Source organism: Embiotoca jacksoni, unplaced genomic scaffold, assembly GCF_022577435.1.
Source record: "Embiotoca jacksoni isolate LCO1_2020_lvr unplaced genomic scaffold, fEmbJac1.0.p SCAF_55, whole genome shotgun sequence".
Taxonomy (NCBI): domain Eukaryota; kingdom Metazoa; phylum Chordata; class Actinopteri; family Embiotocidae; genus Embiotoca; species Embiotoca jacksoni.
In genome coordinates this window covers 597,324-611,565 of record NW_027185409.1, presented here as the reverse complement: position 1 = coordinate 611,565, position 14,242 = coordinate 597,324, and the positions used below count along the sequence as shown (strand labels likewise).

Sequence of the window (14,242 nt, the reverse complement as noted above, 5' to 3'; positions counted from 1 at the left end):
ATAAAGTCTATGGTTAAAACCAAGGTCGAACAATTTAGAGGCAAGATGAAGATTCTTGAGCAACTTTCCTTTATCATGTGTTCAGTCTCTTAAACCCAGAGTCTCATTTTCCAGCATCTTGAGGGTCAGAACCAGCTTCTGTCTGCACACCTGCAGACATGTATCTTGTTTTTTTGTTTTTTTTACAGTTTACAGTTCTAATAAGATTAAGATTTGTATCCATTAATTATTCATTAATAAACAACACGCTAATGTGATTTTTGGGTATCAAAAGATCACAGAGACTCATGAGAGTGGATCAGATTAGATGACATCAGATCAGACTGTCATTGTTCAGAGGGAATACCAGGACAACGAAATGCAGTTTCAGCTGTTCTCAGCTGAAGAAGCCCTCACCTGCTCAGCAGTAACCGGCAGACAGACACTGCTAGAGCGTAGCAGGTTAATGTAGTGGAGCAGTTAGCTATTAAACTGCCGGATATTTCCCTCAGGAGTTTGTGAAGAAAAAAAAAACAACCAAAAAAAAAGATAAAAACCCACAACAACAACAAAATAAAACTAAGCTGAAAGAAAGCAATCATTTGATGGAAAATTCAGTGGTTGTCCCAAAAGTGTTGTGCGTGTAAATAAGAAATATAACGGCAAAAATGAAGTGTTTGAAATGTTAATGTAATAACATTTCAAACACTTCATTTATTATCACTTCATTAAAATGTGTAAGTGGCATTTTAAGCTGCTCAACCTGAAGCTAATTTTAATAACTCCACAATGCTCAACTTCAACAATTCATCATATTTCATATGCTACAAAATGTTACTCTACAAAGTGGTTTGTAAATATTCAATTCAATTCATTTTTATTTATTCATATAGCGCCAAATCACAACACAACTTATTTCGTGGCACTTAACACATACAAATCTTTACAACAGAACTTTACAGCATTATCCAGTGAAACCCAGCAATTCAACAATTCCCACGTAAGGTAGGAGGAAAAAAAACTCCTCTTTAAGGAAGAAACACCTCCGACAGACATGAGAATAGTTGAGTAAAAAGTACAAAGTATACCTCCTAAAATGTAGTAAAGTAAAATGATAAAGAATGGAAATACTCAAGTAAAATGCAGTTATAGTTCGTGAGTGAATGTACTTTCTCTCCAGCCGTGGAAATCAACAGGAAACCACAGGAATTAACTAAATGACAATCTTTGAAAAAGCTATGTTACATCGGAGACAACAAAACAGTTGTTAGAAATATGAAGTGGAAATAAAAAAATAAATAAAACCAAATATAATATTTCTGCAGTCAGCTTTTTGATTAAAATGCATGTATATTTGACTGTTTATAGTAAACCGTCAATCAGAGGTAAACGTATGTGAGCCTCTCTTTCTCTCTCTGTCTCTCACACACATACACACACACACACACACACACACACACACACACACATACACACACACACACACACACACACACACACACACACACACACACACACACACACTCACACACACTTGCACACACTGGAAGCCCAGCAGTCATTTGTCTGCACCAGTATATTTGTTCTTTCAGCATCACTCCCCTGCTTTTCTTACAGACTGCTGTGAGTGAGCTGTTTGTGTTTCAGTGTGTCGTCGCCTGAACACGCGTGTTGTGAATGACAGTCTCACCCGGCGTGTGCACGGAGGAGAGAATAGACGGGAGGACGGATACCAGAGTGTCAGAGTGGGCTATTTCTGTTTTGATGGGAGCTCTTGCAGAGTCATCATCTGCTGTCTCACCATCTGCTGCCCAGTCTGCACCAGTGGGTTTTAAACTCTGAGTCTTCAGAGGACCCACATTTTCTTTTTCTTTTTTAAAAGCTGTTTTTTTTCCCTCCCCGTAGGGTCCCACGTGTTTTTTTTTTTTTTTGATGGGCTCTTATGAAGTCCTCCAAAAATCCACCCTGTATTTGAACACTCTGACCTCCAGTGTTTGTTCTCTGTCACATCTTTGTTTTAATTTGTGATACCCGAGGCCAGACGTAAAGGGGGGGAGGGGGGGGCAGCGGCCTGTCCCCGAACAGAACACTCAGCGCTAACTCAGCATACAACAGTGCCCCCTGCTGGCTGCATCCATCCAATTCACTCACTTTAAAAGCTGACACACCAACACCAGCATTTCCTGGGCACTCTCACAATTGTGTTTGAATACTGCCTTTACACGTATGCACACACACACACACACACACACACACACACACACACACACACACACACACACACATACTCCATAGTGATTTAATATAGAACTGTTCCGGCCCGGCTTTGGAGACGGCTTCACTCACTAAATCTCTTTCATTCCCGTCCATGTTTATTCAGCACTTCGCCGCCATCTATCCTGACCTGTTTCCTGCTGCTCGCCTATTAAAATTCCTCTTAATTATAGAACACTCTGTTTAATTAGCTTGATGGATGCACCCAGTGTGATCCCACAGGGGAAGGAGGGAGCCGAACGCAGGGAGGGAGAATGAGAGGCAGAGGGTGCTTAAAGATTTCCTCCTCCACTTGGGTGTTTCATTATGTGTTAATGATATATATATATGTATATATATATATATACATGCCCTGTGTAGATATGTTGCTCTGTTCCCTCATGGAGATAATTCACTTGTCTGTTTTTATTATGCAATTTTTTAATAAATATTTAAGTTCCAGGATGTTTTGCTGTCCTTTTGCCTTCACAGAGCGCCAGAGATGCCGGAGGAAGAGAAGGCGCAGACCAAGGAACGGAGGAGTTCTTCCTCTTTGCTTCCTGTCGGCCCGATGCCGAGCGCAGACGAGCAGAGCGACGTGCGTGTGGAGGAGGTAGGTAAACGCCAAACAAGTCGGGGCTCGCCCGAGATGTGCCGTTGGTCAGCGGATGGAGGGAGGAAGCAGCTGACAGGCGGGTCGTTCCCCTCATCTCTGTGCTGCAACACGGTTACCGCGGAGACACACACACAAACACGTCTCTCTCACACACACACACACACACATACACACACACACACACACACACACACACACCTGTGTACACCGGCTCAGTGTGGAGATTCCCCTCTTTCACTATCGACGTCTTCTATAACAGTGAAATCTAATTTCCTGATCTTTAACGTATTTGTGAATTTTTCCCGATCAAAACCAGAGAATACTGAACATGTGTAACTGATTATTTTCATCCTTGATTCATCCAATAAATACTTAGTTTTCATCAATCAAGTGAACGCACACCTTCGAAATAAAACAGGAAACGAAACAGAAAACGAGCTCAAAACATCAAAAACAAACTTCCAAACTAAAACAGGACTTAAACTGAGATGAAGAGATCAAAGCATACAAGATCGTGACACTTGGAAGCATCTTTTTTTTTATTCTGATAAAAACTGAAGTGTTAAAAGAACATGTTGTGGTTTTATAAAGGGTGTTAAAAGCTGAAACTATTTCTCAGCCAGGTGCACAAAATAGAAAACAAAAATAGTCAAAATATTTCTTTGAATGAGTAAAAAATGAACGCTGTAAGTTCAACCGGTTTTCTTTCTGTGTGCGTAGGTGTTCGATATCTTGCCGATGTACGGCCACCTGCCGCCCGGGGACCAGCAGACCATCACGTTCTCCTTCTACGGCCACGAAAACATCAGCAGGGAGGTGACGGCGCAGTGTCTCGTGGAGGACGGCCCGACGTACCAAATCCGACTCAGAGGAGAAGCGTCGGTGATCAGCTACAGCCTCGACTCCACCCGGTTGGACTTCGGTCTGCAGGTACCTCAACATTTTTTATTTTTTTTTAAATATTCAAATGAATGCTGACTTAGCACTTTACACTGTTTGGTAATCCGAGGTTTTGGTGGAGGCTCAGTTTGTTTAAGCTTTGTGTTAATGTGCCTCCTTTATTGTTGAGTTGTTCCTGATTTTGTCTCGTTCCTCCTCTGCTGTCTGTTTGCTCGTCCACCTGTCAGACACTTTATCTCAGAACAAACTAATTTGATTCTGATAAAACTCGGAGGGAAGCGACGCCGACACACCGACAGGCCTGACGATAAACGAGGCAAACAGGATGAGGTTTTTGCTCGCATCGGTGCAGTTTGTTTCCTGATTTGTTTGCTTCTGCAAGCTGTTACTAATCACTCCAGCGATCAGTTTTCACTCTCCTACGTTCCACTTCTTTAAAAATCTACAGAAAAAAACTGCAAGATAAGCGCTTATATGTCGTTTCAAGATGTGATATTTGAATACTGGGTGGTAACAAAAGTATTTTCCCAGAGTTTAAAACAGTGGCAAGAGAACCTACATTAACTTTGAATGTCACCGCCCTAGTTTTCCACACTTTGGTCTTTTGCACCCCCCTCATCCCACCACCCTTTGTTTTAAGTATGCAAGTCATCCGGACCAGTTATCATTGATATTCAAAACAAGGACATATTGATTTTTGATTTAGTTGAAAAAGCGATTCAGCAGAACAATCCTCTGACCTTCCTGTCTGTTCAGCTCCCCCCCTCCCCCCCTCTCTCTCCCTCCCCCTCCCTCCCCCGTGTTCCTCTCTTGTAGTCAAAGCTTAGATTCATCCCTGTAAGTTTAGGAAGTCCCGAAACAACCCGGTTTGTGTTCGCACAAGTGAAATATTCCAGATTCAGATCGACATTTTTCAGCACTTCCTCTGACTCTTGCTCCTTCATGCTCACATCACTGTATTCATGTTATATTTTAATAGCAAGGTAACAAAAAAAAATGTGGCCAACATCAAGGCATGCATTTCTTAAAAAAGTCTCACAAGACACCAACAGCATGTGGAGGACACTAGGTGGAGTAGTTTGTCTGTTATATCCGGTTTAAAAAAGCAGATCAATGTCGCCTCTCCTTCTTTTTCTTGCAGCTTTTTCACTGCGTGGAGGAAGTTGAGGTAAACCTGAGGAACACAGGCAAGGTGGGCTTCAAATTCAGCATCAAACACCTTCCAGGAGACGAAGAGGAGGAGGCTGATGAGGAGTCGGAGGGGCAGATGAAGGCCCTGGAAGAGGACTGGCAGCACAAAGACATCGAGGGAGGACGGGAGGTCAGACCGGGCTGGCCCGTGGTCATCCCCACTGTGGTGAGGTCACCTTTCAACTGTGGAACATCGGGGGTTATTTATTATCTATAGGGGAGATTTTACCTGCTTCTGTGTGTGTGTGTGTGTGTGTGTGTGTGTGTGTGTGTGTGTGTGTGTCAGGGCTACGTGGATGCCGGTACGCAGCAGAGTCTGCGTGTGCTCTTCCTCCCGGGCGTCCCCGAGGCGTTCGAGAAGCATCTTCGGCTGCAGGTGGCCTTTCTGCCTCCGCGGGTCATCACTGTGAGCGGCGTAGGCGTGTTCCCGAGGATCCGCCTGGATCTGCCTCGAGACCTGAGTACGAACACACACACGGGCACGCTTGTGTCATAACATCATGGTGGACGTCTACAGTGTTTTTAAAGTTGCAGTGAATATTTTTTTGAGAAAATTCCACAACGGACTAACTGCCACATTTCTTGTCACTAAGACACGTTCCCTGGAAAACCTTCATCTCTGCACTGCAGCAGACACTGTCGGTGGTTAACCTGCGTTTGTCCCGCCCCCTCCTTCACTGTGATTGGATGGCCGGTGACAGTGACTTTTTTCAACTCTCTGTGGCCCCTGAAAAAAAACAAAAAACAAACAAAAAAAACCCGCTGAAAGTTCAGTGTTCGGAATAAACGCTGAGCACCTCGTCGAGCTGCTGCCGTTCATTAAATGAACTTTAAACAAATAATTCTGAAGTCTGGGTAGTCGCAGCGATGGCAGAGTGTGGGAAGGTTTCGCCGCATGCCGATTGGTTGAAATTGACCCGAGGTCTTTCTCTGTGCTTCTCTGGCAGCAGAGGAGAGCTACAGCGATGTGCTGCAGCAGGCCGCGGCGGCCGTGGAGGCGGATCGAGTCGGAGAGGAGCTCCTGAACGAGACTTCTGCTGCTGGAGGAGCGACGCTCACAGTCAGTAGCTACAACAGCATTATTTTAGAGGAGGAAGGGGGAAAAAAAAAGTCCTACATTCTGATTCGTTAGCATGTTGTCATAAGTTCATGTTGTGGGAATTTGTGCTGAAAACTTACACGCTGCCCATTTGTCATGTCACTGCACATCTCTGCTGTTAGTAAGCCGCCTCCTCTGCAGGACTTCCCCTGCTGCTTATCTGTGTATTGATTTTTTTTTTTTCCCCAGGTTGTCCTATTAGCCAGAACGACATCCACACGGTTCCACTGGAAAACGATCGAATCTCCTCCGTAGTCACTCCTTGTTTTATGGGTTGTCCCCAGTAACTGCTGAAATGATATTACAAGCATTTTTCATAGAAGATAAAGAAGAAGCAATAACCTATAAATAATAACTGCCAACATCACCACCTCATCCACATAAGCAACATCAGAGACTTTGGATCTGCTGGTTTTTTTTATGGCTGTAAAAGAAGCAGGATAGCAAACAGATTTTTTTGCTTATAAAACTCTTTAAATACTTTTCAGTAACTTCTGAGTGTTTACTCGCTTCTTCTTTTTCTCCCCCCCTGCCTCCTCCTCCTCTTTTCCTTCTCCCCCTTCCTTCCTCCTCTTCTTCTTCTCCTCCCCCTCCTGCCTCCTGCCTTCAGTATGAGGAGCTTCTTCACATGGAGGTGGAGAGACTGTTGATCAAAAAGAACGCTCTCGCCATGTCGAGCAGCCTGCTGGAGCTCGGAGACTCGCAAGGCTCCTCCAGAAAGTGGCACAAACTGAGCAAGTATGTACACACACACACACACACACACACACACACACACACACACACACACACACACACACACACACACAGTGGGCTGACAGATGGTCCACTGACTGGACTGAAGTGAGAACTGTGTGAAACTGTGCTGTGGAATTCAAAGCATGTGCATGAATGAATGAAGTCCGGCTGGGTGTGTTTGCTTGTGTGTGTGTGCGTGTGTGTGTGTGTGTGTGTGTGTGTGTGTGTGTGTGTGTGTGTGTGTGTGTGCGCATATTAATGTCTGCATGGTGTTCATCGACCGCTCCTCTCTTTCTGCACTTCACTTTGTCATTGCATATTGTCAGCTCAATTTTAAAAGTCCACGTGTGTATTCCATAAATAATGTAAAAAAAACAAAAACAAAACACAAATATTTCCTTGGAAACAATAATCTTTTTTTTGTGACTTGATCTCCCACCTCTTTCCTTCTTACAGGTTCCTGCTCCCGGAGTACCTTCTGGATTTGGGCTTTGTCATCCCCGGCCGGGTCATCAGTCACACTGTAAATGTCACCAACAGCGGATGGATACCTGTCTCCTTCCACGCCAACTGCAGATGTCTCGCTGGCACAGGTTGACACAGCAGCCTCCTCTGTCATCTTTTCTTTATCCACATGTGGTATATTAAGATTTCCGTAGTTGTGCCAAAAGCCGGGTTTGATAATGCTCCTCACATTTATGAATTATAGGTAATTGAGACTCTACATATAGATACACAGGATTTATGGTACTGTGCAACCGTTTTAGACTCTTCGGGTGTTTCATAAAAACATCTGTCTCTGCAGTTATTTTATATCTTCTACATCAGTGCGTCATTTTAGATAAAACAAAGTATATATTTTGCAAATAATGAAATATTCCACGGAGATATCTGTCTGCTGTTAAACTGGTAGTAACACTTTTCAGACACCAAAATTATACCAGATTTGACCAAACACGTGCTGGTGTACAACAACATGAACGTAGACTGAATTAGACACGGAAACAGTTCTTAGTTATATAGGAAGTAAAAATCAACATTTTTGCCCTGTTGAGCTTGGTTTTTTTTACTTTTTATTTTTATTTTCTAATTCTCCACCATGTCTCACACTTTGGATTTATAAAATAAAAATCATGACTGTCGTCGGTTCTCTGAAGGTTTCACAGCCAACTTTGAGAGAGTGAAGAACTTTCCCCGCGGCGAGGCTCAGGCCTTCACGGTTAAATTTGATCCTCAAGCAGCCAACCTGAAGATGGACAACGTGAATGTCGTCATGCCGATACAGGTACACACTGTACACACAAGCAGTGTTGTTTTGTTTTTTGAGTCTGTGTGAATTTCTTTTTGATTTATTTTTTTGGTGTTGCAGGTCGCAGGCGGTCCGACGGTGCAGGTGCGGCTGCGTGCTGCGGTAACCATGCCAGCCATCACTGTCTCCGTGGATACGCTTCAGTTTGACATGGTGCGGTGTGGCATGTGTCAGGTAATACAGTGAGCTAACAGCAGACGACGGTAAAATATCACACGGCCCTGCAGAGTCGAGAAAAAAAGACGAGAAGATGCGACTCGTGATATATAGAAATTTCACATATTTACAGCACATTTTATTATTTACTTATTTATTTATTTATTATTGAGTGGAAGAAGAGGGAAGGAGGAGAGTGTGCATGGCTCACTAATGAGGGTCACTAATGAGGCCGACTAAAGAGCCTCACTGTGCTGCCATCTTGCGATTGTTTACTGTAAAATCCTCTTCAAGTATTTCTTCTTATCAGACTCACACACTCACTATCCTTAACATCGCCGTCATTAACGACGCAGCATCTAATAACACAAACTTAATCCACTTTGTTGTATCCCGGCTTTAAACTGCACGCAGGATTTTATTGCAAACCTCAACATCGTTATGTTTGAATCATTCCTGTCAGATGAAGACTGTCCATCTGCTGAACCAGGAGTCTGTGCCTTGTCAGTGGAGCATATCTGAGGAGGTGAAGTCATTCAAAAAGGTGATTTTTTTTTTTTAATGTAAATTTCAACAAATTATTTCTCAAAAATCCTCCATGTAATAAGAAAGTTCTTTGACGTGCCTCTGCCGCTGCTTCCCCCTCAGGTCGATAAGTCCATGCCTCTCTACGAGTGTAAAAAGCTGCCGCAGGAGCAGCGTCTGCCTCCGGCCGTGTTCGAGACGCTTCCCTGCTCCGGCGTGCTGTCGCCCGGTGAACGGGTCAACGTCCACGTCAAGTTCAGCCCTACGGAGGGGGTGAAAACTTTTCTCATACTGGAGTCGTTCGGTGTAAAGCAATAAACGTGAATATTTTTATTTATTTATTATTTATATATCGATGTCTTTCAGTGTTCCTACACCAGGATGCTGCTGATCCATGTGGCTGAGAGCTCCCAGCAGGTGATCATCACGGCTCGGGGTCAGGGGGAGGAGCCACAGCTGAGCTTCAGCTCCTTGGACCTGCATCTCGGGCCGTGTCTCCCCGCCTACACCGAAACCGAAGCTGAGGTGACGGTCAGAAACCCGTGTTCGTTCCCCGTCGAGTTTTACTCCCTGGAGTTGGACACGCAGTACCTGAAGGAAGAAAAGGTAGCTTTGTTTTTTCCCCTTCGTTAGACATCAGGGAGCTGCACCTAGAACTCAAATGACATAGAATGTACCCACGCGCACAGCAGGACATAGAAGTTGTGACACCGTCTCACCAAGTCTTCTCACGTTTGTCTCCTCACCTAATTATCTACGTTGGATTTTCCCTGTTTCTCTGTTCATTTTCTTTCTCTCTCTCTCCTCTTCCACCTCCTCCTCGTATCTTTTTCCCGTGCAGATCCTGCGTCTGATGCCGGGTTACGACGACAACAACATGCTGCTGCTTCCTCCCAGGACCCCCGGAGACAGTCTGCCTGCAGAACTGCTCGACTACTACCAGGACTACTGCTCCCAGCTGAAAGACCACGGTAGCTGCAGGCGCACGAGCAGAGGCACGATCCCTCAACTGATTACACACATACGGATGACTGTGTCTGTTAACGTCTGTCATACTGCATCTGTGTGCAGCAGAGCTGAAGGCTGACCTGGATGAAGGTGAAGCAGTGAGAGGGCACACACAGGAAGGAGAAAACAAGTCAAAACAAAGTTCAGAAACGAGCACCAAGAGAATGAAACCGGTTGAAACGTGTAAGTACAACCATTTCAGAACTCGATGTACGAATAAAAAGAAACTCCCCTCCGTAAAGTTTGTGTTCTGTGTCTTCAGTTGTTTCGGAGCTGGCCAAGGAAGGAAGGCTGGGACAGTTAGAGACGACCCCCGTCTCCAGGGCGATTGCCCGCCACATGGGCGTCGACCTGTCGCCCGAGAGTCTGGCTGCACGCAACTGCAGAGGCATCGCTCTGATTGTGTATGGAGCCCCGCTGACAGGTAAACAAAAACAAAGGGAGAATCTTCTATGGAAAAAGTTCAACGAAAACAGAATAGAAACATAAAAGTATAATCTGTGTGTGTAAAATTGTGTGCGTGTTCGCTTTTCCAGCTACGAGCAGCACAGCTGCAGCTCTGGCTCGTCACTACGGAGCGGCGTGCCTGAGCGTTGACACCGTGGTTACAGATGTGCTTCTAAAAGGCAGCTCGGCCGTCAGCCTGACCGCAAAACAGCTGTATGGGCGCGCTGCCGTGGAGCACGCTCAGCGGAAGGCCAAGGACAACGGTAAAAGCACAGGACAGTCCCTGTCATGTCATCTAAATCAAATTTTAAAACAAATTGTGTTTATAATTAGATGTTATAAGTCTTCCATTACTGCAGAAGGATAAATACGTACCCTCTGCTTCCAGCTCAGGCCGTTAAAGATTCCACAGAACCTGCAGCACCTCCCGAAGATCCGAACTCAATTCCAGCTTCGCTCGACGCAAACGAAGGTCTCTCCAAATCCAGTGAGGACAGCTGCAATGGAAACGATTTCAAGGCTGAAATCACTCGTGTTGCCCTCTGCCTGGTACCTTTTATCACATTATCTCTTCATCTGGTGTGTTTACGACTTTTTAACTCTGATAGTCCCGGTTTGAGGATTAGGTACATTCTCTGTGTACTTTCTTATAAATTGAGGGTGTGAACATACAGGATGCATTTTAAATCTTTACAAATTAAATCTCTCTTTTACAACATTGTTTCCCAAAAAGTTGGGACGCTGTGTAAAATGTAAATGTCACGTAAACCCATATTTAATTGAAAATAGATCAAAGACGAAACATCAAATGTGAATATCATTGATTCACTGTAAATTTTGCTTCAGGGAGGAGACGTGAGCTCACTCAGCAGCCTCCTGCCTGAACAGGTTCTAGCTGATGTCCTGGCCGAAAGATTTCAGGTAAGTTGACACTCCATATTGTAATAATAGTACAATATTACAGGAGTTTACGTACCTCATAGTGCAGATGATACTAAATCTGGGTCAATTCAAATGCTGCGTGCAGGCATAAAAAAGTCACAATGAAGTTATGTGATCTGGCAGACATGGTGTCTTCTGTCCAACTCCTAAAAGAGGCGGAGCTTCACACTCACGTTTGCTCTCTTTGTCTCTCCGCTTGTCGTTGCTCTCGCCGTGATGACAGCTGAGCGACTGTTACCGCGGAGTCGTGATCGACGGCCTGGAGTCCGTGTACACTCAGTCTGTGGCGAGCGTGCTGCAAGTTGTTCTCAGGGCCCTGAATTACCACAAACACATCTACGTGGTGAACTTATCCGACTCCTACGCCGCACTGACGGCTCGGGAGAGAGCGCAGAGGGAAGCCGAAGGTAGAAAAATATACAACACACGCAGGCAACAGAGTCTTTTACCGAGAATCACCTTATCTCTGTTGACTGAGGCTGATGACGTGTAACTCAGAGGCTCTGCAGAAGGAGCGAGTGGACAGGGAGGAGCGGTGGCTGGAGGAGCTGGATGACGAGGAGTACGATGCTCTGCCAGAGGAGAAGAAGAAGAGCATCACTCAGAGACACACAGAGACGCTGCGACAGATGAAACTCAAGTATTCACATCCTAAACCTCCGACTTTATTCCGTAAGGTATTCGATCTGTGTCGGAGATATTAACACTCTTTTGTTTACTTCCATGTGTGGAGGGAGTTCAAGCAGATGGCGCGACGGCGGGAGGAGAAGAAGCAGCAGGAGGAGAGGTTGAGAGAAGAAGAGAGGAGGAAGTGTAAAAAAGGATCGAAGAAGGACACTAAAGAAATACGGAGGAAGAAGAGCATGACGGATGGGAAGCAGGTCTGTGAATAAAAAGTCAGAGAACCAAAATACAGACAAACACACACCCAATCTCAACCCCCTCCACCCACCCTCCCCTACACACACACACACACACACACACACACACACACACACACACACACACACTTGGCCACACCCTTCCGTTTTAGGTAAATGTACATTTACATAAATGTAATAATCAACTTCCTAAGAAACTTATTGATAATTAACTTTGGAGAAATGCTGATACTGTTGTGATGTCCCATTTCCCTTCTTTAAGATTTTAAGCCCCGCCCCTTCTAGCTCCGTTCCGAAGGGGTGACCAGCCAGCAGAGGGCGCTCCTAAACGAGGGGGCGAGGCCACTGTATGGGAAGCGGGATCGGGCCTTAGTCTCCAAAAAATCATGCTAATTAATTTGTTTAATTTCCTCTCCAGCTACTCGATATGTTGAACGGCCACAGGACGTCGTCCTTTAACGACTCCAAAGAGTTGATGACGGACACCAAAGAGCAACAGAATTCAAATGAAGGTGCAAACAACTCTAAAAAAATGCTTCAATTATTTTCAAGATCTTGAAAAAACCCTGAAATAATACAGTGAAAACCAAAACGGTGTATACTCTAATCTGATTGGTTCCTCTTTGTTCCTGCAGCGATTAATAACAAGGAGACGGATGATTCACAGAAGCAAAGTGAAGACGCCAAATCATTAAATGCAGAGTCTCCTCAACCCACAGACAGAGTGGAGAAGGAAAAGGTGCCGAGCAAACACATTCAGCCTCGTCACATTGCACTGGGTTTATTGTAATGTTGGGTTACACTTTTTCAGAGGAAAATTTAGGAGGATTTATGCTGTTGAGTTTCTGATTTTACAACCAAATCTGGAATCATAAATATCTGGGTCTGTATACTGAAATTCTTTTTGTTTTTTTACCTGACGTGAAGCTTTTTTGTGATGTGACATCAGAGAGCAGAAAACGCCGAGACGAAGAGGCTGCCAGATGAAAAAGATTTGAAGAAAGTCAAAAAGGGGGGAGAAAAAGATCACAAAGAAGTAACAGGGAAGAAAAGTAATAGCAGACGGGAGGTACGTACACGGGACATTTAGGGATTCCTCCGTGAACCAAATTACTAAAAATCAGATTTCACTCATTTCTTATTTTCCATGATTTTGAATTCTTTTATTATTATTTAAAAAAAAATTCCAGTCTTCAGCAGACGGTCGTCGGACGCCTTTGGGTAACAACTCCAAAGACTCACCAGGGGATGCTAACGATCCGCGGAACCTAAATGAAGCTGTCAACAAACGTGAGTTACTGTTTTAAAGCTGCCCACACAGTTTATAAGATAAAATGGCATAATCAAAAAGGATTTCTTTTTTGCTGCTGCAGTGTTTCAAAGCAAAGAGTCTGATGCTTCACGTAAGAAGACAGAAGAAGTCAAGAAAGCACATACAGACTCTCTTCAACTTGCAGACAAGATGGAGGGAGAAATGGTGAGTTTCGTGTGCTTTTTAATTTTTAAATAATGACAAAAGAGGAAGCAAGTTTTGTGTCACTGGAAAAAGTAATCGTATTAGGAGTTTGTTTTGAGATTTTACAATAATTATTGGGAATATAAACCTCCATTCATTTAGAGAGAGATGGTCAGTTGTAAGAATACGTGAATATATCCTTTAATTCTTACAATAAAATAGCACTTCAGAGATAACGGCAAAAGTTACATCCACAGTTACCGGAAATTTAGTTTAATGTTAAATGAGCTGCAACATAACAATCACAGTTTTTTTTCTTCATGTGGAACGACCTCCACTCAGAAATGTCCGTTAAACTAACGATGTAATTTCCTCTGATCCAGTCCGCCATGGACAAGCTGCAGTCTCGGTTCATTCAGTACATGCAGAGTCGGGCGCAGGTGGATCACATCCTGCAGCACTGGGACCGGACCCATGGCTTGCTGCTGGTCCCGCTCCCTGCCGATGAAACCTCAGCCGTGTCCGACTGCATGCTGGCAGAGAAACACGTGAGTCGGCGTTTTGCTCGGAAAAGTTGTTCAGCTTCTTCTATCGTCTGCTTTATTTCATTTTCAGTCACATTTCTTCCAAAGCCCCAAAAAACATTCTCACTTCCAAATCATTAACTATGTATTTTCATCTTTAGTGATTTATGCAGTCGTAACAAATATGAAACGTATTCGTGGAGTTAAATGTAAACATG

The 14,242-nt window shown here is 44.2% G+C and overlaps 1 protein-coding gene and 1 long non-coding RNA gene across 5 annotated transcripts in view; one reads left to right on the top strand and one right to left on the bottom strand.

Annotated features, from left to right (window-relative positions):
* hydin (HYDIN axonemal central pair apparatus protein) overlaps window positions 1-14,242 on the top strand; it is a 103,249-nt gene that overhangs the window by 68,974 nt on the left and 20,033 nt on the right. Inside the window, exons 25-51 of the mRNA XM_069172746.1 lie at window positions 2,725-2,845; window positions 3,569-3,778; window positions 4,890-5,105; window positions 5,226-5,400; window positions 5,887-5,999; window positions 6,649-6,776; window positions 7,233-7,369; window positions 7,934-8,061; window positions 8,146-8,259; window positions 8,705-8,785; window positions 8,890-9,039; window positions 9,133-9,372; window positions 9,608-9,737; window positions 9,838-9,957; window positions 10,037-10,198; window positions 10,311-10,484; window positions 10,610-10,770; window positions 11,068-11,142; window positions 11,387-11,570; window positions 11,662-11,803; window positions 11,897-12,044; window positions 12,463-12,556; window positions 12,680-12,783; window positions 12,994-13,113; window positions 13,235-13,334; window positions 13,418-13,521; window positions 13,884-14,048. Coding sequence (XP_069028847.1) covers window positions 2,725-2,845; window positions 3,569-3,778; window positions 4,890-5,105; window positions 5,226-5,400; window positions 5,887-5,999; window positions 6,649-6,776; window positions 7,233-7,369; window positions 7,934-8,061; window positions 8,146-8,259; window positions 8,705-8,785; window positions 8,890-9,039; window positions 9,133-9,372; window positions 9,608-9,737; window positions 9,838-9,957; window positions 10,037-10,198; window positions 10,311-10,484; window positions 10,610-10,770; window positions 11,068-11,142; window positions 11,387-11,570; window positions 11,662-11,803; window positions 11,897-12,044; window positions 12,463-12,556; window positions 12,680-12,783; window positions 12,994-13,113; window positions 13,235-13,334; window positions 13,418-13,521; window positions 13,884-14,048 — 3,796 coding nt within the window. The remainder of the gene's footprint in view (window positions 1-2,724; window positions 2,846-3,568; window positions 3,779-4,889; window positions 5,106-5,225; window positions 5,401-5,886; window positions 6,000-6,648; window positions 6,777-7,232; window positions 7,370-7,933; window positions 8,062-8,145; window positions 8,260-8,704; window positions 8,786-8,889; window positions 9,040-9,132; window positions 9,373-9,607; window positions 9,738-9,837; window positions 9,958-10,036; window positions 10,199-10,310; window positions 10,485-10,609; window positions 10,771-11,067; window positions 11,143-11,386; window positions 11,571-11,661; window positions 11,804-11,896; window positions 12,045-12,462; window positions 12,557-12,679; window positions 12,784-12,993; window positions 13,114-13,234; window positions 13,335-13,417; window positions 13,522-13,883; window positions 14,049-14,242) is intronic.
* On the bottom strand, window positions 8,057-11,711 carry LOC138212395 (uncharacterized). 4 transcript variants are annotated; one of them, XR_011179439.1, is made up of 8 exons: window positions 11,623-11,711; window positions 11,337-11,479; window positions 11,198-11,238; window positions 10,597-10,718; window positions 9,142-9,357; window positions 8,867-9,028; window positions 8,671-8,759; window positions 8,057-8,306 (listed from the first exon to the last, which is right to left on the bottom strand). It is a non-coding gene; the product is annotated as an uncharacterized lncRNA (long non-coding RNA). The 4 variants fall into 4 exon arrangements; XR_011179438.1 differs by lacking the exon at window positions 8,057-8,306 and having other exon boundaries at window positions 8,322-8,759; XR_011179440.1 differs by lacking the exons at window positions 8,057-8,306; window positions 11,198-11,238 and having other exon boundaries at window positions 8,322-8,759.